Source organism: Chaetomium fimeti, assembly GCF_033439085.1.
Source record: "Chaetomium fimeti strain CBS 168.71 chromosome Unknown B0H64scaffold_3, whole genome shotgun sequence".
Classification (NCBI taxonomy): Eukaryota; Fungi; Ascomycota; class Sordariomycetes; order Sordariales; family Chaetomiaceae; genus Chaetomium; species Chaetomium fimeti.
Window position 1 is genome coordinate 1,853,217 of NW_026944331.1, and position 22,679 is coordinate 1,875,895.

At 55.6% G+C, this 22,679-nt stretch overlaps 7 protein-coding genes and 1 non-coding gene across 8 annotated transcripts; 5 read left to right on the plus strand and 3 right to left on the minus strand.

Annotated features, from left to right (window-relative positions):
* Nucleotides 1-2,010: 2,010 nt before the first annotated feature.
* Nucleotides 2,011-3,885, plus strand: B0H64DRAFT_457063 (FAD binding domain-containing protein; the record flags this gene model as incomplete). Its single annotated transcript, XM_062807366.1, has 4 exons — nucleotides 2,011-2,115; nucleotides 2,169-2,430; nucleotides 2,495-3,167; nucleotides 3,226-3,885. The coding sequence occupies 4 exons, from the start codon at nucleotides 2,011-2,013 to the stop codon at nucleotides 3,740-3,742; spliced, it is 1,557 nt and encodes a 518-aa protein (XP_062660664.1). The 3' UTR covers nucleotides 3,743-3,885.
* Nucleotides 3,886-5,750: 1,865 nt separating this feature from the next.
* On the minus strand, nucleotides 5,751-9,253 carry B0H64DRAFT_416349 (uncharacterized protein; the record flags this gene model as incomplete). Its single annotated transcript, XM_062805160.1, has 7 exons — nucleotides 5,751-6,766; nucleotides 6,806-7,166; nucleotides 7,197-7,276; nucleotides 7,340-7,766; nucleotides 8,339-8,548; nucleotides 8,823-9,051; nucleotides 9,111-9,253. The coding sequence occupies 7 exons, from the start codon at nucleotides 9,251-9,253 to the stop codon at nucleotides 5,751-5,753; spliced, it is 2,466 nt and encodes an 821-aa protein (XP_062660665.1).
* Nucleotides 9,254-10,214: 961 nt separating this feature from the next.
* B0H64DRAFT_423433 (uncharacterized protein) lies at nucleotides 10,215-11,819 on the plus strand. The gene has a single exon (XM_062805607.1). The coding sequence runs from the start codon at nucleotides 10,365-10,367 to the stop codon at nucleotides 11,523-11,525; it is 1,161 nt and encodes a 386-aa protein (XP_062660666.1). The 5' UTR covers nucleotides 10,215-10,364; the 3' UTR covers nucleotides 11,526-11,819.
* Nucleotides 11,820-11,929: 110 nt separating this feature from the next.
* On the plus strand, nucleotides 11,930-12,982 carry B0H64DRAFT_416351 (uncharacterized protein; the record flags this gene model as incomplete). Its single annotated transcript, XM_062805161.1, has 3 exons — nucleotides 11,930-12,006; nucleotides 12,091-12,373; nucleotides 12,572-12,982. The coding sequence occupies 3 exons, from the start codon at nucleotides 11,930-11,932 to the stop codon at nucleotides 12,980-12,982; spliced, it is 771 nt and encodes a 256-aa protein (XP_062660667.1).
* Nucleotides 12,983-13,068: 86 nt separating this feature from the next.
* On the minus strand, nucleotides 13,069-14,413 carry B0H64DRAFT_119326 (uncharacterized protein). Its single transcript, XM_062797917.1, has one exon. It carries the CDS (start codon nucleotides 14,151-14,153, stop codon nucleotides 13,254-13,256), a length of 900 nt encoding a protein of 299 aa, XP_062660668.1. The 5' UTR covers nucleotides 14,154-14,413; the 3' UTR covers nucleotides 13,069-13,253.
* Nucleotides 14,414-15,660: 1,247 nt separating this feature from the next.
* Nucleotides 15,661-17,277, plus strand: B0H64DRAFT_440632 (Alpha/Beta hydrolase protein; the record flags this gene model as incomplete). The annotated part of the gene is made up of 4 exons (XM_062806494.1): nucleotides 15,661-15,785; nucleotides 15,869-16,154; nucleotides 16,216-16,287; nucleotides 16,663-17,277. The coding sequence occupies 4 exons, from the start codon at nucleotides 15,661-15,663 to the stop codon at nucleotides 17,275-17,277; spliced, it is 1,098 nt and encodes a 365-aa protein (XP_062660669.1).
* On the plus strand, nucleotides 16,397-16,488 carry B0H64DRAFT_t47. Its single transcript has one exon. It is a non-coding gene; the product is annotated as a tRNA-Glu (tRNA).
* Nucleotides 17,278-17,325: 48 nt separating the features above from the next.
* B0H64DRAFT_119405 (uncharacterized protein) lies at nucleotides 17,326-21,073 on the minus strand. The gene is made up of 5 exons (XM_062797918.1): nucleotides 20,508-21,073; nucleotides 20,089-20,434; nucleotides 19,772-20,017; nucleotides 19,518-19,704; nucleotides 17,326-19,460 (listed from the first exon to the last, which is right to left on the minus strand). The coding sequence occupies exons 1-5, from the start codon at nucleotides 20,609-20,611 to the stop codon at nucleotides 17,374-17,376; spliced, it is 2,970 nt and encodes a 989-aa protein (XP_062660670.1). The 5' UTR covers nucleotides 20,612-21,073; the 3' UTR covers nucleotides 17,326-17,373.
* Nucleotides 21,074-22,679: the final 1,606 nt, after the last annotated feature.

A 22,679-nucleotide genomic window follows, 5' to 3' on the forward strand; every position in this document is an offset into this window, starting at 1 on the left:
CCCGCTCCCCTCCCGTTGAGGACACATCTGTCGAGGCTTCCGAGGTAAGTTCAAGCCCCCATTACACCAACCTGGCGATGATGATCAATGTTCTGTTTCCAGTTGAGAAATGACATGATATGAACTCTACGTATCTGAGCCCCTCCCGACTGTCTCGATAACCCCCAACCTCGAGAGCAATCTACTGATCTTGGTCGTATTTTCAAGAGAAGCGTTCAAAATCGGAAGACCAAATATGATATATGCAACGAAGGCGGCGTTTGTTCCGGCTGCCATTTCCCGTCCAACAGGTCGCCTCTTCTGCCCGCCTACTGGAAACGAACTTTTGAGACAAGGCACACTAATCCCCTCTTAGATTACCCCCCGGCAACCATCGAAACGAACCCGAGCTCTTTTACACGCCGTGCTAGATGAAGGTATCGCCCCTCACCTTGTCTCCGCGGGTCCATGTTCTACCTTCACCAAGCAAGTTCCCCTTTTCTGTCATCCCTAACCGTAAATATCTCGCCCTTGGCACATGATAAATTTACATGTAGTCTCAGTCTCCAACCGCGAGGACGAAGAATACTTTGTTGATCTGACTGCTATATGCAACCCTCCTTCTCCTATTTTCTCTCTTCTATAACGGCTAACCTCGAGTTGTGTTCAGCCGTTTCATACTCGAGCTGATGTCACCTCGCTTGTCTTTTATTAACTAAGACAACGCCGCATTGTTTTGACCGCACCGGACCGCGGGGTGATGGACCTGGACCGACATCCCGCTTAGAACCACAGTGTGCACTCTGGGGGACATTGATGGTTTTTCAAGGATAGACTTCCTCGCCACCCAATCCCCCGATAACGATCACCCTATTAAAGCAAAGGCACGTCGGCCCAACGCCATCCTTCCCGACTCAATATGCGATACGACGACGCGCATGAACACCGCCATCCTCAGCGTATACGAAGAGGCAAGTGACATCCAATCCCGCCCGCTCCCAAACCCTCCGTGATGGAAAGTGTACAACATCAAATGGAGTACTGATAACCCATATGACGAAAGATATTATGGTCTGACCGAGGCCTCGTTCCCCTTTGACTTCATTTCTCAATCTGACTGATGGCGCCGGCGCTGACATGGACATCTCCCAAGCAGAGACGCACCGAATTATTCCCTGGAAATACTTTTCTTCCCGAGCAGTCTACTAGCAACCATTCAACCCCCAATTTCCGCGCGGCAGGTGGTATGACGAGGAGTGGGCCGCGATTCACTGGATGCACGGGGCGGAATGGGGAAGAAAACATCGTACCAGAAACCACTGCGTCGCAAATTGAACAGACAACAACTTTGGGTCAGAGTACATCAACAAAACACTTCACTTGCCGGTGTTTGTACATACCCTCCTCGCTGAAACTTGTGGCTCGGTCTCAGTCCGAGGCGTTGCGTTGACAGACATCAGCCCCAGCCAATCCCACTTCAAGCCGATGAGGCAAAGGCCGGTTTCTCCGTATAATTACATTTCGGGTTCTCTGCTCGTGCCTATACTGAGTTTACACCGCCTCGGGGAAAGCCTGGGATGTGCGGCTGAGCCGGGCGCACTTGCAATTACCATTCGGGGGCATAAACGCAAGTGTCGGATTCAAATCCGACGGCGACGTCAGCGACGCATAATTGCTTGGACGGTTCCCGATTTTAGTCGCAACAGTACCATTGATCAACCACACGAAACCCCTTTCTGTCGACTTTTCTAATCCGACCCCAGCCATACGTATCCTAAATGAAGTTACGCATAAGACCGGATGAACTCGGGGTTGCGAATCGGCGCGATCCGTATTCCGCGAAGTTGAATGAGGTTCCATGGCCGAAATCTTGGCGGCAGGGCTGTATGCTTGTTTGTTGATCGGATGGCTTGGGAGAAAGTTGATAAAGAGTTGCCAGTTCACTTCAGTCAAACAACTCGTCCGACAGACCGTTCAATATTTTGCATCTGCGCATGCTTTCCTGTTGCGATAACAGTCAACGTCAAGAAGATGGTCAAGTTTAGCCCCCCCTTGTTGGGGATGTTCATGGTGGCAGCTACCTTTTACGACGCCATCGTAGCAACAACGTGTGGCCCATCGCCGGATTTAAACTGCGTAAGTCCCATCTCTTCCTCGGATCATGATCAAGCTTGCTGAACCCTTTGCAGTGTGGTATGCTCGTCGCTTCGGGCTTGGGAGATAAAGTGCTCTTGCCCAACCAGACCGAATACACGAGTCGTCTCGGTTCGTACTGGTCTGTGAGCGCCGCTTTGAGCCCATGGTGCATGGTGCTCCCGTATACGGCCGAAGATGTATCTAGCATTATCAAAACCTTGGTGTCGGGAAACTGTTCCTTTGGCGTCAAGGGGGGTGGCCATGGCTCCTTCGCGTTGTCCAACGCCGTGGAGGACGGTGTGACCATTGACTTCGGTACGTCTAGTCCTCACGTTCCAGAGGTTTACAAGGCACAGAACACAATGGTTGACCTGAGCAGCCAATATGAACGGTACCACCTACAACGCTGAAACCGAAGTTGCGTCGATCCTGCCCGGCGGCTCATGGCAAGAGGTGTACGAAACACTGGCGCCGCACGGCGTGACAGTCACCGGTGGTCGCGCAGGTACGGTAGGAATCGGCGGCTTCTTGACCGGAGGCGGCAATTCGTTTCACGCAGCATCTCACGGCATGGCCTGCGACACCGTCGTCAACTTCGAGGTTGTCATCGCGGACGGGTCCATCATCAACGCCAACGCTGAGCAGAACCCGGATCTCTGGATAGCGCTCAAAGGAGGATCCGCCAACCTGGGCCTGGTTACTCGGTTCGACTTGCGCGTCATCAAGTTCCCGGATGCGGCGAAGCCGGATATTTGGGGGAAGTTTCTTTCTTTCGATTTGGCAGACGGCGACAATGCCATCGACGCCATGGTCAACTTCACCGAGCACGCCCACCTAGACCAAAACACCTCGTCAATCATGTTCTTCGGTCACATCCCAGCCGCCGGAGGAATGGTCCTCCATCTCGGACTGGAAAACACAAAGGGCATCGTCGACCCTCCCGCCGTTGCAGGTTACCTCAACGCCGGCAAGATCCTCTCTACCAACTCATTAGTCGTACCCATGGCCGATCTCGTGCGCTCCGAGAACCCAGCCCAGGCAGCAGGCGTCCGGTAAGACGAACCAACCCAACCAACATGCCCCACACACACACAACTAACCCGCGCGCAGAAACATCTGGTTCACCCTCACCTTCAAAGCCGACGCGCGCGTCATGAAGTACGCCGCCTCGCGCCACACCGCCGCCGTCGCCAAGCTCTCCGCGTCCCTCTCACCCGACAGCAACTTCACCACCATGTGCGCCTTCCAGCCCCTCAGCCACGCCATCGCGCAGCACGGCGTGCGCAACGGCGGTAACGTCATGGGGCTGGACTACTGGATGCAGAACGGCGACAGCGGCATCCTGCTGCTGCTCGAGCTCGGTGTCCGGGGGGCCGAGAATGAGGCGAAGGCGTATCCGGTTATGAGAGAGTGGGCGCGGGAGGTGGAGGCTTACGCGAGGGAGCTGGGGGTGGCGTGGGAGTGGAGGTATCTGAATTATGCTGGGCGGGAGCAGGATCCACTGGCGAGTATTGGGCCGGTTGCTTTGGGGAGGCTGAGGGCTGCGGCGAGGAAGTATGATCCCGATGGTGTGTTTCAGACGTTGCGTGGGTCGGGGTTTAAGATACCGAAGGGGGAGTGTGACTGATCATGAGGGATTGGGCTTTTCTTTGGTGGAGCTAAGAGCAGATAGAATAGAGGCGGTAGAGGAAGACTGGATCTAAGGTACTAGTAACTCTGCGCCGCTGGTTTTCAGGTCATGACTTCAGCTCGTTCAGTTTGGTACCTAGGTAACTTTCCTGCGGCGAGATGACCCGGCGGTTACACCGCTTCCATATTTTCCACCCCATTCTCCAGCCACTGGCAGGAAGACACGAAACCCCAGGACTTGCACTTACCCGCACATAGGGGGGGTTGGGGAGTCAAATTTTTCCACCTTATTGTAATGAACCACTCAAACAGTTAAATAGTTAATACACTGCTTAAATGCCCTTGAGGAGAGCATTAATAGTACTTTAACCGCTTGATCTTCGAACGGCTCAACGTAGGAGTCGCTCTTGCCGCTTGAGCGATCTACACGTTGCTCTCGAACACCTTAGGGGAAGGAGCGGACTATAGCCCCTTCCTTGAATGAGCTGTATGTCAATCGAGCCGCTCATTTCAGTTTGAACCGTTCGAGAGCCGCTCTTTTAGCTGAGTTAAATTTTCCCCGCTGGTGTTTTCGTGAACTGTTGACGTGGTGTTGATAACCGGTCCAGGTACCGCTCCTCGACCCCCCCCTTGCGCGGGTAAGCAGCAGTTGAACTCGACCATCTTAGTGGCGTATTCCGGACTGCTCGTGCCACAGCCATCCTTCAGGAGAATGGTATCGAACCCTATGCTGCATGCGTCCTGGAGGGATGCGAGGACACACTGGTCGGTGTTGACGCCTGTAAACAGCAGGGTGGTGATTCCCTTCTCCTTCAAGTAGCCGATGCATGGTGTCGTGCCTCCCCAAAATCCCGACACTCTGCTCTTGTGGAATCGGACGTCTGGTAGGTTCGTCGTCTGGGACTTGTCGAAGTCCCCCTGCAGCGGCCCATGAAGCCTTGTGTTCCACTGGTCGCGCATGAGCAACCTGCCGGCGGACACAGTGGAACCGTCCGGCAGCTGGACATCACCAATATCATCTCCAACGCCGCCGTCCGCCTCGAGCTCCTTCTTGCCACCGGTCCCGTGGTCTTCTTCAGTCTCAGAGAAGCCAAAGCCGCGAAAGATGGCCGGCGGCAACACGTCCAACTCTTTCTCAGAAATTCCCCACCCAATATAGACAATCTGGATGCCAGCCGTGCGCGCAGCTGGGATGCCGGTGCGCAGGAGTGTATCCTCGGCCTCGTGGCCCTCACCACGAACTTTTCCAAAAACGCCGGTGACAGAAAGAGGTTCTGCATATCTATGATAACGAGGGCCGTCTTCTCGGGCGCGATGGTCACGGGCATCGTTGTCGTCGAAAGCCTGATGCGCCGGCCCGAGGGAGCTTGGTCGGGCGACGATGGATGAGTCAAGTCGAAGCCATGGTCCGGATGGAACAACCAAAAGTTCGCCTTTGGATTGCCAACAACTGAAATACTTGGGGCCATAGATTATCGAACGCCTGTTGTTGAACACCGAGAACTGCAACTTGAATGATCTGAGTAAGGCAAGCGAATTTCGAAGTGGGAGATTGGCCGCCATTTTTCGCCTCGAACAGCCGGTAGCACTCGAAGCAGTGCGTAAAGTACCTCTAAGTAGCTAGGTAGTTTACGCGAATTAGGGCAAGAAGGCGGAAACCAAGTTAAGGAGCAGCAAAACGAGCAAAATGGAAAACACCAGCTTTGGGATGATAGGATCAAACATTCACAAATTACTCCATAAAAAGAGGATTTGCTGCTGATGCCTCTTAATCGGGCGGCAGGCTCTGCCGCAAAATTGGAAGCTTAGTTGGAGAGACTACCTAGCTAGACAATGTTTGAACTGTTTATACCGGTCGCCACCATCGCCAAAGACCTTTCGAACACCTGTAAGAGCTACTATAAACAATTCCTCCGCTCGTGCCGCTTGTCCCGTATCGGCGTTAAGAACCCCCATGTTGGCAACGGCGTACAAAAACGGAACGTAGATTATAACAGCGTCTTTGCCTAGGCAGCCTCGCAGCCTTCTAGGGCCCGTTTATACATCGCTTCAGCCTGCTCATATCGCCCTTGGTCCTTATAGAGGACTCCGAGATTGTGAACTGTATCGAGTGTCGATATGTGATCCGGTCCCCATACCTTTTCGTAGCCTTCTAGCGCCCGCTTATACATCGTCTCGGCCTCCTCATATCGCCCTTGGTACTTATAGAGGACTCCGAGATTGTTAACTGTAGCAAGCGTTGATATATGCTCCGGTCCCCACACCTTCTCCTTACCTTCCAGCGCCCGCTTGAACATCGCCTCGGCCTCCTCACATCGCTCTTGTCTCTCATAGATGATTCCGAGGTTGTTGACCGTTTGGAACGTCGATGGATGCTCCCATCCGTACACCTTCTCCTTACCTTCTAGCGCCCGCTTCAACATCACCTCGGCCTCCTCATATCGCCCTTGGCTCCCATAGAGGATTCCGAGGTTGTTGACCGTTTGGAACGTCAATGGATGCTCCCATCCGCACACCTTCTCACTGCCTTCTAGCGCCTGCTCGAACATCGCCTCGGCCTCCTTATATTGCCCTTGGCTCCCATAGAGGACTCCGAGGTGGTTGACTGTTTGGAACGTCGATATATGCTCCCATCCGCACACCTTCTTACTGCTTTTCAGCGCCCGCTTGAACATCGCCTCGGCCTCCTTATACCGCCCTTGGCTCTCATAGAGGGCTCCGAGGTTATTAACTGTGTCGAGCCTGGATATATGCTCCCGTCCCCACACCTTCTCCTTACCTTCCAGTGCCCGCTTGAACATCGCCTCGGCCTCGTCATATCGCCCCTGGCTCGCGTAGAGGATACCGAGGGTTGCTAGCATCCAGCCTCTACTCCCATCGTTATCAACCTCGCCTAGTAATTGTCGGCATCGATCAGCGTGGAGCAAAAGTCGGCGTTCAATCAACCAGTACTCCGGAATCTCTGGTTCCGGCAGACACAGGCTCGTACACTCCATGGCCAGCTTTGCCAAGTCTTGCTCGTCTGGACCACTCAGTACGTGGATCATCCATGAGTGCACACAAGCGTGTACGCTATAGCCACCCAACCCCGACCCCGTTTGCGCTGTTATCGAATGCACTTCCACGAGTCCGTGACCGCAGAGCACCCGCATGTTTTGCTCGAATGCGAGCCGGGTCTCTGTAAGATCTTGGAGCCACTTCCACTCCGGCTCATCTCTTCTTGTACCTCCTTGCTGTAGTAACTCGTACCACAAGTCTTCGTTGCCGAAGAATGCCCACAATCGCAGAAGCATCGCGGCGGATTCGCTCTGGCGCTGGATACTCGCAAATGAGATGTTCCAGGTCGAGTACATGGCACGATTCTCGTACGTGAGGAGTTGTGGGCTTAGCTTCTGCAACTGACCCCACGCGCTCTCGTAATCCTACAAGTATTGTCGCCACGACGTCGAGACCTGCGTGAGATATGCACCGGCCGTCGATAAGGCGAGCGGTAGACCGTCGAGCTTGCGGGCGAGGGCAACGGCGGCAACATCTGTCATCAGGAGAATTTGTCAGGAGTGTGTGTATTTACCGAAGTTGAGGAATAGCCACCTACCGTCTTGGGCTCCAGTGCGACCCGATGTTGACTCGAGAATGCGGAGACTGTCTTCTATCTTGCGCAATTTTTGCAATCGCAGAACCTCGCCGATCTGAACTGTTGATGATCGTGTCGTCACGATGACCGTTCCATGGTCCGTATCAGGGAGGTACTGGCGAATATCGTACCCCTCTAGTGCCGGTTGATCCGCCTCGCTATGCCGGTCTGAGTTGCCGCCGTCTCCCGCGGGAGCTTCCTCGTTGTCGCCTCCCATCTTGGGGTGGTCATAGTTGTCGTAGATCAATAGCCATCGTTCATTCGTCGGTTCGTCCAGCCACCTCCTGACAGCCAGCGATGCATCACCATCTTTGTCCGACACCGTGGTCTGCATGTAGCTCACGGCAGGGTGCTGCCGGAGGATCCTTACAGCTGCATTCCGGAAGCTCTGTTTGAGCGTTGTTTCGTCTCTTGCGTTCAGCCAAATCGATGCAGAATAGTCATTTCTGTGCCGTTTCATGTATGCGATGGCGAGCTGCGTCTTTCCCATGCCACCCAGACCGTGCACAACAACGGTGCGGCGCCCTGACTGCCCGCAGAGCTTCTGGTGCATCCATGCAAGCTCCTCTTCTCTGGCGACAAAGTGGCTTGTTTCAGTGGCTCCCGACAGGCTGGGTGAAAGGGCAAACCGATTGATTTTGCCTCGTGCTGTTTCGCATACAACGTCAATTCAAACTCACGACAGGCATGATGAGGCTTCCCTACCATCGTCTGCCCTCGCTTCCCCTTCCCAACGCCGTTGTACACTGTCCGTGGCATCTGTGACCATTATTTGCAGGTATTCCGACACCGCCACGTATCCGACGTCTGTTTTCGATGGATAGCGGACCATGGAGGTATGATCTGCGTGGATAGCGATCGGCTCGGCATCCGCGTGTCCTGGCACGATCGCCGACGTCCTTGGAACCACCTGATGCTGCTTAGTGTCATTTCCCTGTAGTGGCGAACGAAATCACGAACCAGGATTCTATGCCCCAGAACTGTTGGAGTCGAATACTCTTCGAAGGCATACTTTGTCACAAAGTGGTTGCTGATCGGTGCGTATTGTCCCAGCTGCTGCTGCAACCACTCCGAATCTCGCTCGAGATGTTTCAGGAGTCGGCCGTTGGCCGCAACGAAAAGGGACGCCACATTAGCGAGAACTCGCCCCAGCTGCACGCCGTTGCCGCCCTGGTGAGGAGTTCCCATAAACAAAATGCCATGAGTTGATAGTTTGATCGATCGGTGGTCGGCCAAGGCGCCCTGCCGAGCGGCGTCGGAGTGGATAAGAGCCTGTGTTACCAGTGAACAAAGGTTTCGTGCGTTGAATCAAGCGGATTGGCCTACACTCTTCAAAACGAGCCCTCCTAGGCTGTGGGCGACAAAGATGATGGGTCGGTCGATGGACTAGAAAACCGTCTCAGGATCGGCGCAAGATGGTAAGATGGTAACGGTGCGCACCCACATTCGTCAATTTTCGCTTCCTGCACAGATCGGACACCAGAGTTCTCGCGTGGTCGTAGAGATACTGCCAGCTCACTCGGTCAGTGGCATGGGTATTGGCGTCGTAGCCCCAGCAGAGAATACGAGCTTGTGGGAGGTCTTCGGGGAGCAGGTCTCGGAGCCAGTGGACGCCATTCTCCGCCGTCCATGTTTTCTCTCGGTGGCCGTTGAGACCATGCAGTGCGACGATGCTGTCGTTGTGAGCCAGGAAGGAGCGGGAGCATGCACTTCACAAGTTGATGGCACATACTCGATGATCGGGTCCTGCCCCTCAGAGACAACCTCCAGGCCTTGCGGGTGCTCCACCCTCTGACTCGGCGAGCGGGGCTTCCGGGAGAGCACCTGTTTCGTTCGATCCACAAAACGCGAGAGTTTCGGGAAACCCGTATCCATTACTGCCGTTACTATATCTCTATCCGAGCTTCGTTCGAGGTTCGCATTGAATGTATCACCTTCTATCAGACGGGTGCTTCGTTCTCGAGGAGAAACCTCCAAATCGACGGCGCCCTGGGGTGGCCATTGGGCTGCAGTTTCAGCGCCGGTCATTCTCGGAGCGGCTAAATTTGATCCCGTTTACGTCGCCATGTGGCTAGGACGACCAGAGAGTTTGACCTATCCCAGGGCGGCCAAGGTTGGTCCAGTCAGCGTCTTCAACCTGCACACCTAAATTATGGAAAATCCAGCAAGCCGAACTCTCCACCCCCAAGGGGGTGACTCCTGAATAGTTCAAACGGTTCCATCGGGGTAAGCGAATTCAGATTTTACCAGCATACATACTGGACGGTGTCATCTACTCCGAGGGTTCTGAAGCAAAGACAGATACTCAAGTATTCGAGGGAGTTTCCGGACTTTCTGAGGGCATTAGGGACAAGTCAAAGTGGTAGACATTTTGGGTAGTACTGATTGTGGGCATGCTAGCCATTCTCTTAGCGGTTGTGAAAATGGCTCTATCGGCGGCACAGTTGGCCGTGTCTATTATGAACCCAAGAAGAGAGATTCTGCGAGGGATATTATGAAGTGTCTTGATGTCCGGAACGCTGCACGATTCAAGAGGCTCCTCAACCAACTGATTCGTCAATTTGACACATCACAGGTCATGAGTAGATTCCATGGGCATGCATTCGCAGTCTTTTATTTCAAGTTCCCCGCCGCAACCCCTAGCTTAGCAACGAGAGGAAACTCAAACGTGCCGTATTGGCCACACAAGAATCTTTCCTCAGGTTATCGTGCCAAACCGCACGACGATTTGTTTGTCCGACTTGGCACTTGGCGGCAATAGAAAGACGCGGCCCTCGGTGTCGGGTTACCAGCCCCCCGGGTCTACTCGAGTATGGTGCGGTGCTGAATCGGGCAGGTCGGCATGATGTTGCATCCTCCATTACGACTCAACGCTCGACGCCCTGCTCGTCTTACTTCCCCTCCACCATCGCAGCAAATCCTTCGCCGAACACCTTGACCTCTTTCTTCACAACTGCACTTCTCAAGCCCACCAACTCCGAGGCCGATGAAGCTCTCCCACCTGCTCCCGGCCGCCCTATCCGGCGCAGGCCTGATCCACGCCGCCGTCTTGCCGGCCCCCGACTCACCCTACAAGGTACAATGGACGTCGACGGAGCTCGTCGACCCCGCGCGGCCGGACCCCTTCAACGCCACGCACGCGCGCCGCATCATGATCTCGCGCTTCACCCCGGTGCACCCCCGCGACTGCGTCCGCACCTGCCGCGTGCCCTACATGAACGCCTTCATGTCCTCCGTCGAGGACGCCATCATCGACGCCTTCGTCGGCGCCGACATCGGCTGGCCGCACGGCGTGCTGGGCCGCATGGAGCTGGAGCTGTGCTGTGCGGTGCGCGCCCCCCATAACACCAACACCAAAGTCCATGACCCGCACCACCACCGGCGCTTCCCCACAATCCTCTACGGCACAGGCCGCAACACCACCCGCCTGCTCTACTCCGCCGCCGCCCAGCACCTCGCCAGCGTGGGCTACGAGGTAGTCGTGATGGACCACCCGTACGAGACCGACGCCGTGCAGTTCCCCGACGGGTCCGTCATCTACGGCGGGCGGGTGCCGCGCGACCCCGACGCCGTGGAAGCCCTGGCGGCCGCGCTGGATGTCCGCTCCCGCGATACGACGCTGGTGCTGGATTATTTGGGGGTGGGGCGCGATGAAAAGGGGGTGGTGGGGTTTGTGGGGGATTCGTTTGGCGGGCCGGCGGCCGCGGATGTGATGCGTAAGGATGCGAGGGTGGGGGCGGGGGTGAATATGGATGGGATGATGTTTGGGCCGGCGGTGGATGAGGGTGTGGAGGGGCCGTTTTTGATGTTTGGGTCGCCGGGCCATAACTCGTCGAGTGATGAGACGTGGGAGAGGTTTTTTAATGCGACGGGGGAGAATTATCCGCGCAGTTGGATGAAGGAGTTGAGTTTGGAGGGCGCGATACATGGGTTGTTGATTGACTTTGCTCTGGTTGCAGACGTGGCGGGTCTGAGGGGTGATGACAAGCAGGTGGTCGGGAACTTGATTGGGACCATTACCGGAGCCCGGACTATGGAAATCTTGCGGGCGTACCTGTCGGACTTCTTTGAGTTTACGCTCGATGGCAAGGGTAAGGGGCTGCTTGCTGGGCCGAGCAAAAAATATCCCGAGGTATTGTTCTTGTAGCTCCGGCTGGCGGTTTGTGTATACCGTCGGACTTCCCAGGATATTAACATAACAGCGATGGCGTGATGCCCCTGACCGAACCATGAGTTAGCTCAACTTCGGTAGTTTCAAGGCACAAAGTTACTGGGATCTGATTATTTATCGCGCTATAAAGGTGTATAATGCGTAGTAATGGTTCAGGTACCTCGCTCTGGGCGAGGAGGTAAAAGGCGTTGGTTGTTAGGTAGGTCAGCAGTGTTGGCATTGCTGCCCAACCTGCTCCAGCCTCTCAAATGCAAAGCTACCTTTAAAAGCACAAATCCGTCTCCCAGTTTGCCGGCCGTTCTCCTTCCGTGTTCTACAGAGTCCGTAAGCCCAAACCTCCCACGATCAAAGATCTCTTCAGCTCACTTTCAACCGCTACGATGGCACCGAAAGAGGACGCGATCCTTCACACCATATACGACCCCGAGGTATCCCATTCCAGAGCCCCAACCTTGGAGTAAGCGGGTTTCGTGTTCTCGTTTATTTCGTTTCGTCGAATACAACCAACCGTCCGGAGCAGATACTAACTCTTGCGCTGCAGTCTAGTTTTAGTACACGGGCTGAACGGCGACCACATTGAATCGTGGACACACCAGGAGAGCGGGATCTGCTGGCCTAGGGACCTTCTGCCTGAGCAACTACCCGGCATTCGTGTGTTATCCTTTAGCTACAGTGCTAATGTATACGGCAACACATCCATCGCGGGTATACGGGGCAATGCCCAGAACCTACTGTCAAGTCTCCGGGATTTGCGGGAGGACGAGGAGGATAGTCGGCCTATTGTGTTTGCCGCTCACAGTCTCGGGGGTATCATCGTTAAGCAGGTCAGTGTTGGATCTGGTAGCTCTCCACTCGGAACTGGCCATGGCTGATAAACACCTCGGCTCTAACAGGCTTTACGCATGGCACACAACGATAGAGTCTACAACGCCCTGGGTACCTCAACGGGAGGTTTAGTACGGCTCCCACATGTGTAAAGTATCCGCTGCTAGTGGACAGTCACCGTTAACCCCTAAATGCAGATCTTCTTCGGAACGCCTCACTCCGGGTCGGACAAGAAGCGCTGGCTAGCCATGGCAAAGAAGTTCGCGCCGCTTGCTCCGGGGTCCCGTTTTATCGGCTGGAGCCGGCCGTCGCCGCTGGTTGAGTCGCTGACGAGACACTCGGCGGAACTTCAAGCCCTCTGCGATGATTTCCGGCACTTGGCTAGCTCTTATGACATCATGAGCTTTTACGAGATCGTCGTTTTCCCGGGCTCCAAAAGTACCATCGTCAACAAAACGAGCGCCGTGATGGGCCTGCCGCGGGAGGAGCCGATTCCACTTGACCAACATCACATGGACATGATCCGGTTTGAAAGTAATAACGACTCAGGATTCCTCATCACTTGCAGACACATCGAGCGAATCATGGTCAAAGGCAGACTGGGATAGGTTTGATGGGCCATTGGAGGTTGGGAGAGGACCATGACAACTGAGGTTTTGGAGATCACTTCCAAGAGCTAAGTTGTACTAGAAAGGTCTAACGACAGTGAGGGCTAAATGATACAAAAGAAAGTCTAACGACAGTAAGGGTTAAACAGTATAAAGAAAAGTTCAACGACAGTCTCCAGTAATACCCAGTACGCCTCGCCATGCTCAAACACACACCACCATCACCACCACCGGTTAATCTTGAAAGTCTCCGCCCCCCACAGGCATCAGCTTAACGGGCTCTCGCCGCCTTTAGGAGCTCATTGGCCCTCTTCAGGCTCTGGGCAACCCTCTTCAGCTTCTCGTCTGACGCCCGTTTGTACTGGTCCAACTGTTGCTGCACCGTGTCACGCTCTTGTCGCAAACGGGTAGACATGCGGAGCTCGTTCAGGTGCTCTTCCGTCTTGTCCTGCAGCTGCTTCTCAACGTCCTCCTTTTCCTCCTTCAACTTGGCGAGCTGCTTCTCAACGTCCTCCTTTTCCTCCTTCAACTTGGCGAGCTGCTTCTCCAAGTCCTCCTTGTCCTCCTCCAACTTGGTGACCTTCTCCTCCAAGGCCTCCTTCTCCTCCTTTACCTTGGCGAGCTCGGTCTCCAATCTCTCTTTATCAGCCTTTGTGTCCTCTAGCTCGGACGTCAAGCGCTTCTCCGTCTCCTGCAACTCAACGATCTTGTCTTTCGCGGCATCGAGATCGTTGATCAGCTGTTGTTTGACCTTCTCAGCCTCTGCCTTGTCGGCCGCAATGCCCTTGGCATGCTCGAGCGTCTCATTGGCGAAGGCCTCAGCGCCGTGGTCGTCGTCCGATGTGGCGAGATCGGAACTGCCCTCGCCTGTGGCATTCCTGATGGCGTCGAGCTGGTCATTGCTGTCCTTGGCCTCCTGCCTCAACCGCTTTTTTTCGCGCGCATCCTGCTCCTTATCGGCCGCGGTGGTCTCGATTTCCTGGTCAAGGGCGGCAAGCTCCGCGTCGACGTCGATATCATCATCCACAACGGGATCGGAAGCCACGGGGGGGACAGGGGCTTGTTGCTGCTTGGCTGCTGCGTCCTTTGTGGTGAGCGCAGCTGCGTCAGACACAGAGGCATGTCTGTCCCTGCCACTTTTGGAGGAACCAATTTCTGTCGGGGGGGACATGGTGGGTAGCGTGGAGGACTGTTGTGTAGGTGGAGAGGGAGGATAGGTAGTCAACAAGTGAATGTTTTGGTTGTGGTATTGGTCTGTAGCTCGGGAGCCTTTGGTGCTAATGCTTAGTTAAAGCAAAGAGCGTTCAAGACGAGAGCGGAGAAGGGCATGAACTTATACAAAGACATGTACACAGTACTCTCCTCGGAGCACTGCCCGGGCAGCCACAACTTGCGGGCGCCTACAACGAACCCAATCCAATGCCTCACCACCAGCCATTCACGGTGTTTCCATCTTAGCGTACAATATTTGCGGCCTTACGATCGACGGGATGGGATCTTCGCGCCCGCTAGTTCGAGATGCCGCCATATTCTCGTGGCAGCTGAAACCTGACAGATCGCCATACCGAGTGATGAGTCACATGAAGTCCAGGGGATGAGGCTCTTGGAGTTCAGTCAATGGAAATCTAACTTTGTCATCGCTCGTGACGCAGTTGGGCTTCCTGATTGTCCTATCCCCTTCACCCCCATCACCTCGCACCACCGCGTGAGGCAGAAACAATGGAACGGTGAAACTTGGAAGTAGATCGTAGGTAAGCCAGCGCATTCTTCGGTACTGCGCCTTCAGTAAGGCTATAACAGCTCCGTTCCATGGCAGCGGGATTATTGGGTAGCAATCTAAACATTGGACCCCTTGATTGGCCTGGCGACGCACAGATTGACGAGCGGATATTTTGAATCCGGGGGCCAATCAAAATAGCACACATGGAGAAGCAGATAACTTTGGCTGTGTGTCAGGGACCTGGTATTGCAGACTTTTCTGGGGTAATCTGCAAGTGTTGAGGTCCTGAAGGCCCAGCTCAGCCACCATCTGCACGACTGGTGCCAGCTGTCTTGGGAAAGAGCCGCAATCATGGAGCCTTTCCAATCGCCCTGAGGGTTCGGAACGGGGAACCCGTGGTGGAAGGGGAAATTTTGCGGCTCAAACAGGTCTTCGAGCCTCCAGTGTTCTCGGCGACGGCCGACGAACACAGCCGCCCAACAGTGCCCAACCTGAACTGCCTTGGGCAATTAAAACACCTGACCCACGGCATACGTCAAGCACTGAGCAGCCGTGGACGGGACCAACGGCAGTGCCCGGCTGTGTCCCGTGCGCATATTCTTGGTACCTCAGTGCTACCTCAGACTGACCCATCGGCTCCTTTGCCCTTATCTTCAGCCTCATTCGCAGCCGTACGTCATACCATCACTAGAGCCTCCAACGCGGGTGCCCAGGAGCAAGTGGGCTATGGCGAAGGGTTCAGTTAGGCCGTCCTCTGATGCCCGTGGTGTAAGTGCCGTGTTGCAGAATGCCAGCGTCATCATGTCCACGATATTTAGTGTATCTGCCACGACAGCGGATCCGGACTTCTCTCGCCTTCTCTGTTGTTCGTCGCGTTTTCTGCTTCTCTCAGTCCCATCACACCATTTGCCATTGATCCCCCCACGTGCCCAGCTGTCCCTGCATTCCTTGCGCCAACATGCCGTCACTTCGCTCCCTGTTAGGCCGCAGGGCTCCGTCACCTAACCCACAGGCCCTGCCAAGAAGAACCGGTTTGAACGTCCTTTACGATCCAACTGCCCAGGGGTTCGGAGTGAGCATGGAGTAAGCCCAACGCAACCCCCACCCTCCACCCCCACCCCCGTCACGAGGGTTTGTAGTCCAGCTCGCTCACCAACATCTCTCAGCATCGTTTTTGTGCACGGTCTCAACGGGCATTACATCCACACCTGGGAGGAGTCCTCTGTATGCTGGCCTAGGGACCTCCTCCCGAGGCGGATGGAGAATGCCCGCGTTCTCTCCTTCAGTTACGACGCCGACATCTACAACAGCGCTTCTCTCGGGAGGATCAGAGACCATGGGCTGAACTTGCTCATCCATTTGATTGCCAACCGCCCCCAGACCGGTATAGAGAAGTTCGAGAGGCCGATCGTTTTCGTCGCTCACAGTCTCGGGGGACTGCTCGTTAAGGAGGTCCGGCACCCAGGATTCGACCTCGCGGAGGACACATCCGTTCCATGCTAACGTCGAATAGGCACTTCGGGAGGCCAAACAGCATTCCGAGGACATGGGCCACAAGGCCATTCTCGCCGCTACCCGCGGATTCGTAAGAGCCCCCCACCCCTTTTCTCCTGACCCACCGCGAAAATTCTGCACGAAGAAAAGTCCACTCTCGCTTGCCCGTTTCCATCAAATCGGGACCACACACGATTCAATCGGGTATGGTGTAGCGGTAACATCGTTGACTCTCACTTCTCAGGAGTGACTGCTCTCTCAACAGCCCCGGGTTCGACTCCCGGTATCCGAGTCTCTATCTTTTTTCTCTTGGGGCTACCCCGTTTCCTTTTGCTTCATAGACTCAACCGCAAGTCACGGGAGGGATGGATTCTAAACTGCCCAGAAGGAGATCCTCTTTCCTGGCTGAGAATGGCATTTCCCACCGTACGCAAGAGCAAGGGCTAACCATCCCGTCAAAAACCAGGTCTTCTTCAGCACACCGCACGGCGGAAGCAGCGAAGACTCCTGGCTCCGAATCGCGGACGGCTTCGCCCCGCTCGGCGCGCGACTCGGATTCGGGCGCGGACGTGTGTCGCCCCTCGTCGAAGCGCTGAAGGAGAACGCATCGTCCCTCTATGACCTGGTGCAGGACTTCCGGCACCTAGCGGAGCACTACGCGCTGGTCAGCCTGTACGAGACGGAGGCGTACGGTAGCAGCGGCGCGGCCATCGTCGACAAGTCGTCGGCCTTGACGTATCTGCCGCACGAAGAGCAGTTGGGGATCCCGGCGTCGCACACCGGCATGTGCCGCTTCACTAGCCTTGACAATCAGTGGTTTCATGCTGTCGTCAAACGCATCGAGCGCGCATCCCGGGGCCGTGTGGACTCGCAGGGCCGGAGTAAAGGGGTTGTGTCGGCAGGTGAGCCGGTGGGGGTTCCTGTTGCGTTCACGGGCGAGGCGCCACAGCCGCGGGTGCTTGAGGTCAGGGAAATCACCGATGGTTCTGAGTCGGTTTCTGCGGCGGAGTTTTACGGCCACTGGCGTAAGACCGATGTGAGAGATGTGCTAGGGTACCAGAATGCGACGGCTGTTAGGTAGAGTTCTTTTGATATCAGACCGTTCAGCTTGTCCTTTAAATTGATTCTTGAAGAACTGTCCTCATGGTCCTGCCCTTGGCTCTTGTCCTTCGTTGCTTTAACTAGAACGTCGTGACCCGAGGGTGCCGCCAACCGTGCCGCCGATGACGATGACGACGAGGGCCGCAATAACAAACCAAACCCGCTTTTTGCGCCACCATGTTTCCTTAGAACCTTTGCCCTCATTCGGCGCTTCAGGAGAGCGGGTGTCTAAGATAGGCCGTTCGCCATCCGAATATCCCAAGCCCGGTGGTGATCCGGGTTGTGAGCCGGGTTGTGCGCCGGGTGGTGAGCTGGGTGGTGAGCTGGGTGGTTGTGGGGGAGGTAGTCGCGGCAGCTTCGGTTCAGGCCGCCAATGTTTGGACTTTTTCCAGACGAAGAGCTCCCAAGGGAAATTCCTGGCGGGATATGTCACACCTTCGGCGGACTTAGTCCAGAACCACAGCACCTCAGTCCAGTTTCTCATGTATCCCGTCTCGGGGTCGAAGAGCCTTTGGAATCGCGACCGTTTCTTATACTTCATATGCCGCGGTTTGAACGGAGATCCCGACCTCTGGAGGTGCTCAGTCCAGCGCAGCGATGCGTAGCGCACGAATTTGTTCTTCTTTATACGGTTGTGGACTTTATCTTCCCATTCGTTCCTCTCCTGCGCCGTCACCACGGCTACCGAGGGGCCGGCATTGCTGAAGCGGGGCAAGAGGAGATACTCACCGCAAAGGCGGCTAATAAGCTTGTCCGCATGTTCTTGGGAACAGCGGTAGTGCTGGTGAATGGAGGTTTTGCAGGTTGTGAAAAACTTCCGAAACGAGTCGTGAATGAGGCAAAGCCCTCGAGGCCAGCCCTTGATCAGCCCCCCGCAGTTTTGAACAGCCCAACGTAGGGTGGAATAACGAACGCGAGTCCTCTCCACGTCCACTTCCTGGATGTGCCTCTCAGGAGGCTCGTCTCCTGAATCAGCTTGTGCGAACCCGGCTGCGTCGAGCAGGCCGCACCCTGTCTGTAATTCCTCTGCGTTGATGGCACCAATATGGTGCATAACCCAGAAAAGCACGTTGAGAGAATGCCTTGCCAGCCCGCCGCCGGTCGAGAAGATTCGCTCGATGATAATACGATAGAGCGCATCGAACTTGCCGCCCTCGGGGCTATTGTTGAGAAAATCGAGGAACTTGATCAAAACCGCCTTGTCCGAGAAATTGGCGGCCTCGATTTCGCCCACGAGGACAGCAGCCCACAGATGTGTCTTCTCCTCACCACCCGAGATCGTCTTCCAGAGCAGCCTCTCGAGTTCGCTCTCCCCCGCCCCGCCAGCGTTCTCGCCGACCTCTCCATCACGCCGTGGACCTCGCGTTTCGTCAGGCTCTTTACCCTTGCCATACCTGTGCAGGATTGCCTTCACGCGATCTCTTACGGCACACTTGACGTCATTCTCGAAGCCTTTTGTGCTGAGCTGGTGCACCGGAATCTGGTTCAGATGGCGGAACTCCTCTGAGTCGTTGGAGAAAACTAGGACCTGGAATTGGGCCTTGCGACGCGGACTTTCGGCTGCTTTGAGGGCCACCTCAGCTACCCAGTCGAGGAGAGTTGGCACGGCGGCCTGCGCGTCATGACACTTGTCCACCCCGTCGACGACGAAAACCAAGTCCACCTCGTCGGCCACAGCGAGGATCACTTCCTGCCAGAGGTGAACGATGCGCGCTTCCCTCCACTCGCATACGTATTGCCCGAAGTCATTAACCTCTTTCTCGAACTTGGTCGTCAGGTGACTGACCGACGTCGGCTGGGCATCGAGGATCTCGCGGAGCCAGCACACGGCCACGCAACTGGCCGTTCTGTACTGGGCGGCCATGTCACTGACCGAGCAGTGCGCGACGATGGCCCGGTGCTGGGGTCCGGAAGAGTTAGGGCGTCTGTAGTTCCGCCACCGCTCCGCCATGTGTTTGGCTAGGTGGGCCTTTCCGCACCCTTCCGGCCCCCGGACCCAGAGGGTGCTGAAGTTCCCATCCTCGGCTCTAACAGGCCAGTTATCAAAACACTCTTGAGCGGCTGACTCGCACGTGCCCTCGGCGGGTACAACAGGCCGCGGGCTAGGCTGCATCTTGGAAATACCCAGCCGCTGCAGCGCGCGGCCGTTTTTGTCCTCGAGCGCTGTTTTCCAGCCGTGTTAAAAATAAACCACCGGGGAAGGCCATGAGGCACACTCACTAGTCGGTTTAGGCCAATTGGTGACGATGGCGTGGATCTGCTGCGCCAGAACGCGCACTCCGTTGTTTGTTGCTTCGGTATCGGACTCACCTCCACCCAACTTGCATATCTGGATGTGATCTGCCCCGTCCAGCTTGGTTACAGTTTCATTTGCCCAATCCAGGCTGCCGGAGGCGTCGTTCACGATCTGCCATGTTGATGAGATTGGTCAGCTACGGTGGCCGTGGCGAGGGTAACCAACAACACGTACATACCACTTCCTTCATCCGAGGGACGTAGGCGCCCTCTAGTAGGCCAAGGACCCTGAGATGGGGGATATCATCGGCGACCATCCGAAAGAGGTTCGAGAGATTGTCCGTCCACCTGTAGTTTCTGTCCATTTCCTCGAGCAGTTCACTTGGCGGGTTGTTGCGGAACCGAACGCCCCGGGGCTTATTCAACATCATGAATTTATTGAACGTGCGTGCATCAAGACCCTTGTGAGGTGTCGCGAAGAAGAGCTGTGCCGGACAATAGAGTAAGTTTCTGACAGCGCTAAATGACCACCGGGCGTCCTCCGCTCGTCACTTACAAACCCACAGATAGAATTACGGATGTCTCGATAGCTGCGCCTAGAGTTCCCCACCACAAGGACGTGTTTGATGATGTTTCCACCTAGATTGTGCCCGGCCAAGATCAGAGGGCGAGATTCTAGATGTGGCTTGCCCCTGTGGTCGGTAAGAAGACCAAGGAGATTAATTGCGATGCTCTGGGCCGTCGTTTTGTTGCATGTACTATTGGGGGTACCGGAATATCCGTATACAAAGACCCTGAGGTTGGGGATAGACGGCGAAAGTGCATTCTTGGCCCAGAGAAACCCGTTCTTGGTTATCCAACTGCCGTTCGGGTCACCACCAAGCCCATGAACCAGGACGATGCTAACGGCGGAACTGTCAGGGCACCAACGCATAGGGTCGAGTGAAACGTACGCTGTGTATTTTAGGTACTTACTCAAGGCGCAACTTCTGTTTCGCATCCCCCTCACCCGAACCATCATGCACGAGGTTTAGCCCCCAGCCACCCGCCTGGGCGACCTCATCTTGGACTCGAGGCATGTTTGAGCACTCTAAACGGCCGCCGGGCAAGTCCCGACAATGATGTTCGGATCAAAAACAAAAATTAAAAATTGTGCCACATCCTGGGGAAGGCGGAGGAGTGGAAGTCAGTTTCTCAGGTGTGTTATCAAGAGGCATGCGGGGCTTGCCATGTTCGGGTTATGGTCGCCGAACTCGCTGCAGCCTCGCTTGAAAAAGCAAGCTGAAAAGTGAGACATGGTCCCAGCGGGCCGCAAATCAAACTGGCTGACAGACGCGGGGGTGCAGGTGGTTGCCGAGATCCATCTATGAGCGCCTGAGAAAACCCATCCAAACCCCCCAACGAAGAATCACCTGGGCCAAGTCGGTGTCGCTTTTCTTTTTGGATACGACCTGACCGCTGGAGGACTGGGCACCAGGTAAGCACCTGCCGCCAGTGGGTCGACTGGCGGACCGGCGCGGGGGAGGCCGAGGCCGATCTCTGAGAACCCCCATTTTCGCTAACCAACGGGATTGGACAGAACCCTCCCGCCCACGCACCCAACGCTGCGCCGAGGTCACAATCGCCCACGAGCCCCCGAAGTCGAGTTCGAACCGCAAGCCCGACGGGCGCGATGAGCGAAGAAATAGTACCGAACGTCCAAGTGCCAGCAACTTCAGCGCCCATGGCGGCTCCGGGCGGGGCAGACGACGATAGTGCGCATTTTGCCGACCCTATGGATACCGACCCATCCAGTATCACGCGCGCAGTTGACAAGAGTTGGGACCCGGTCGAAAAAGGCCTGGGTCAACTCATGGAGAATCTTGAAAACTTACCCTTGGGCCCTGGCCACGGCAACGATGTGTCGGAGCTACGCAAGGAGGTTAAGGGACTGGGGGAGAAGGTTGAAGCGCTGAAGGGGAGTATCAGGGAGCTGAGGGACGCTGTCGCGAATGCCGAACACATGGAAGGGGACAAATGGAACGAGAATAATCGACGATTGGACAAATTATACAAACTGGTAGTGCTGGAGCGAGAACCGAGTGAAATGCCCGGAGAACATCTCATGACGACAAGAGGGGTTCCGGAAGCAATGACGTTGGCGTCGGGGGGAGGGACGTCGGCAAGAGGGGCTATACCAAAAAGACCAACCGCAGACAGTGGTAAGCCGCCTAGTGTTATGCGGAAGTTGTTTTCCTCCTGTATGCCTTAAGGAGGGTTGAGTTGTGGACTTTTGGTAATCACCTAGGTAGCGAATGTTCTGCGAGCACCTCGGTGCGGCCCAACTCCCACGTCCCTTGGTAACAAGGCTTCTAGCCAAATGGCCAAACGCTGAAGGCTGAACGCGTTGTTGTCGCTAGACATTGTAGGCGATGAACAGGCAGCACCTCGAGATGAAAGCGTGGACGAGGTTGCGACCTGCGAGGTTTGAGTCTGAGCTGTTCGCGAGCTCAGTCGAGAGGGCTCGAGCACTTCATTAAAGCCCCGACTCCCCCGCCAAAGTCGGTGTGGATGTTCCCCTTGCTGCCGCATTGCAGATCGGGGGACAGATCGCCAAGAACTGTGGATGCAGGGCCCTTTCGGCGCCAAGAGCAGGAGCGGAATGCGACACATGGTGGCCGCGAGCCGAGAGCAACCTCAAAAATTCGGGTTCGCGAAACATCCGGGCTCGAGCGCTTGAGGTGAGCCGGTCTCAGGACGGGAGCCAGGAACCATTCACGCCATTTCGAGCAGCGAGGCAGTGCATAAAAGAATCCACATAAATCTCTTTCAGGAACATGTCGTGATGTCCGACCCAATCTCGAGCCAATTTGCCAATCTTCATCGTAGCCATCACAGCAAATTTGGCACACCCACCATTCTCTCGTCGTGTTCTGGCGCTGATGAACGAATGGTGGAGTGCTTGCTGGGGCTGTGCAATGCGTGCATGCCGAGAGGCAGGGGTTAGCGCCGAGCCAACCGCGACTTCTGGGCAAAGTCTTGTTTCAAGAACCAAGCATTTTTCCAAGACCACCAAGCATTTCCAAGGAAGCCATGCCGATCCCGAACCTGCATGTCACCGACCACTGCCATCATGTCATTGTATCGCGCGCCAAGGGGAGACGACCT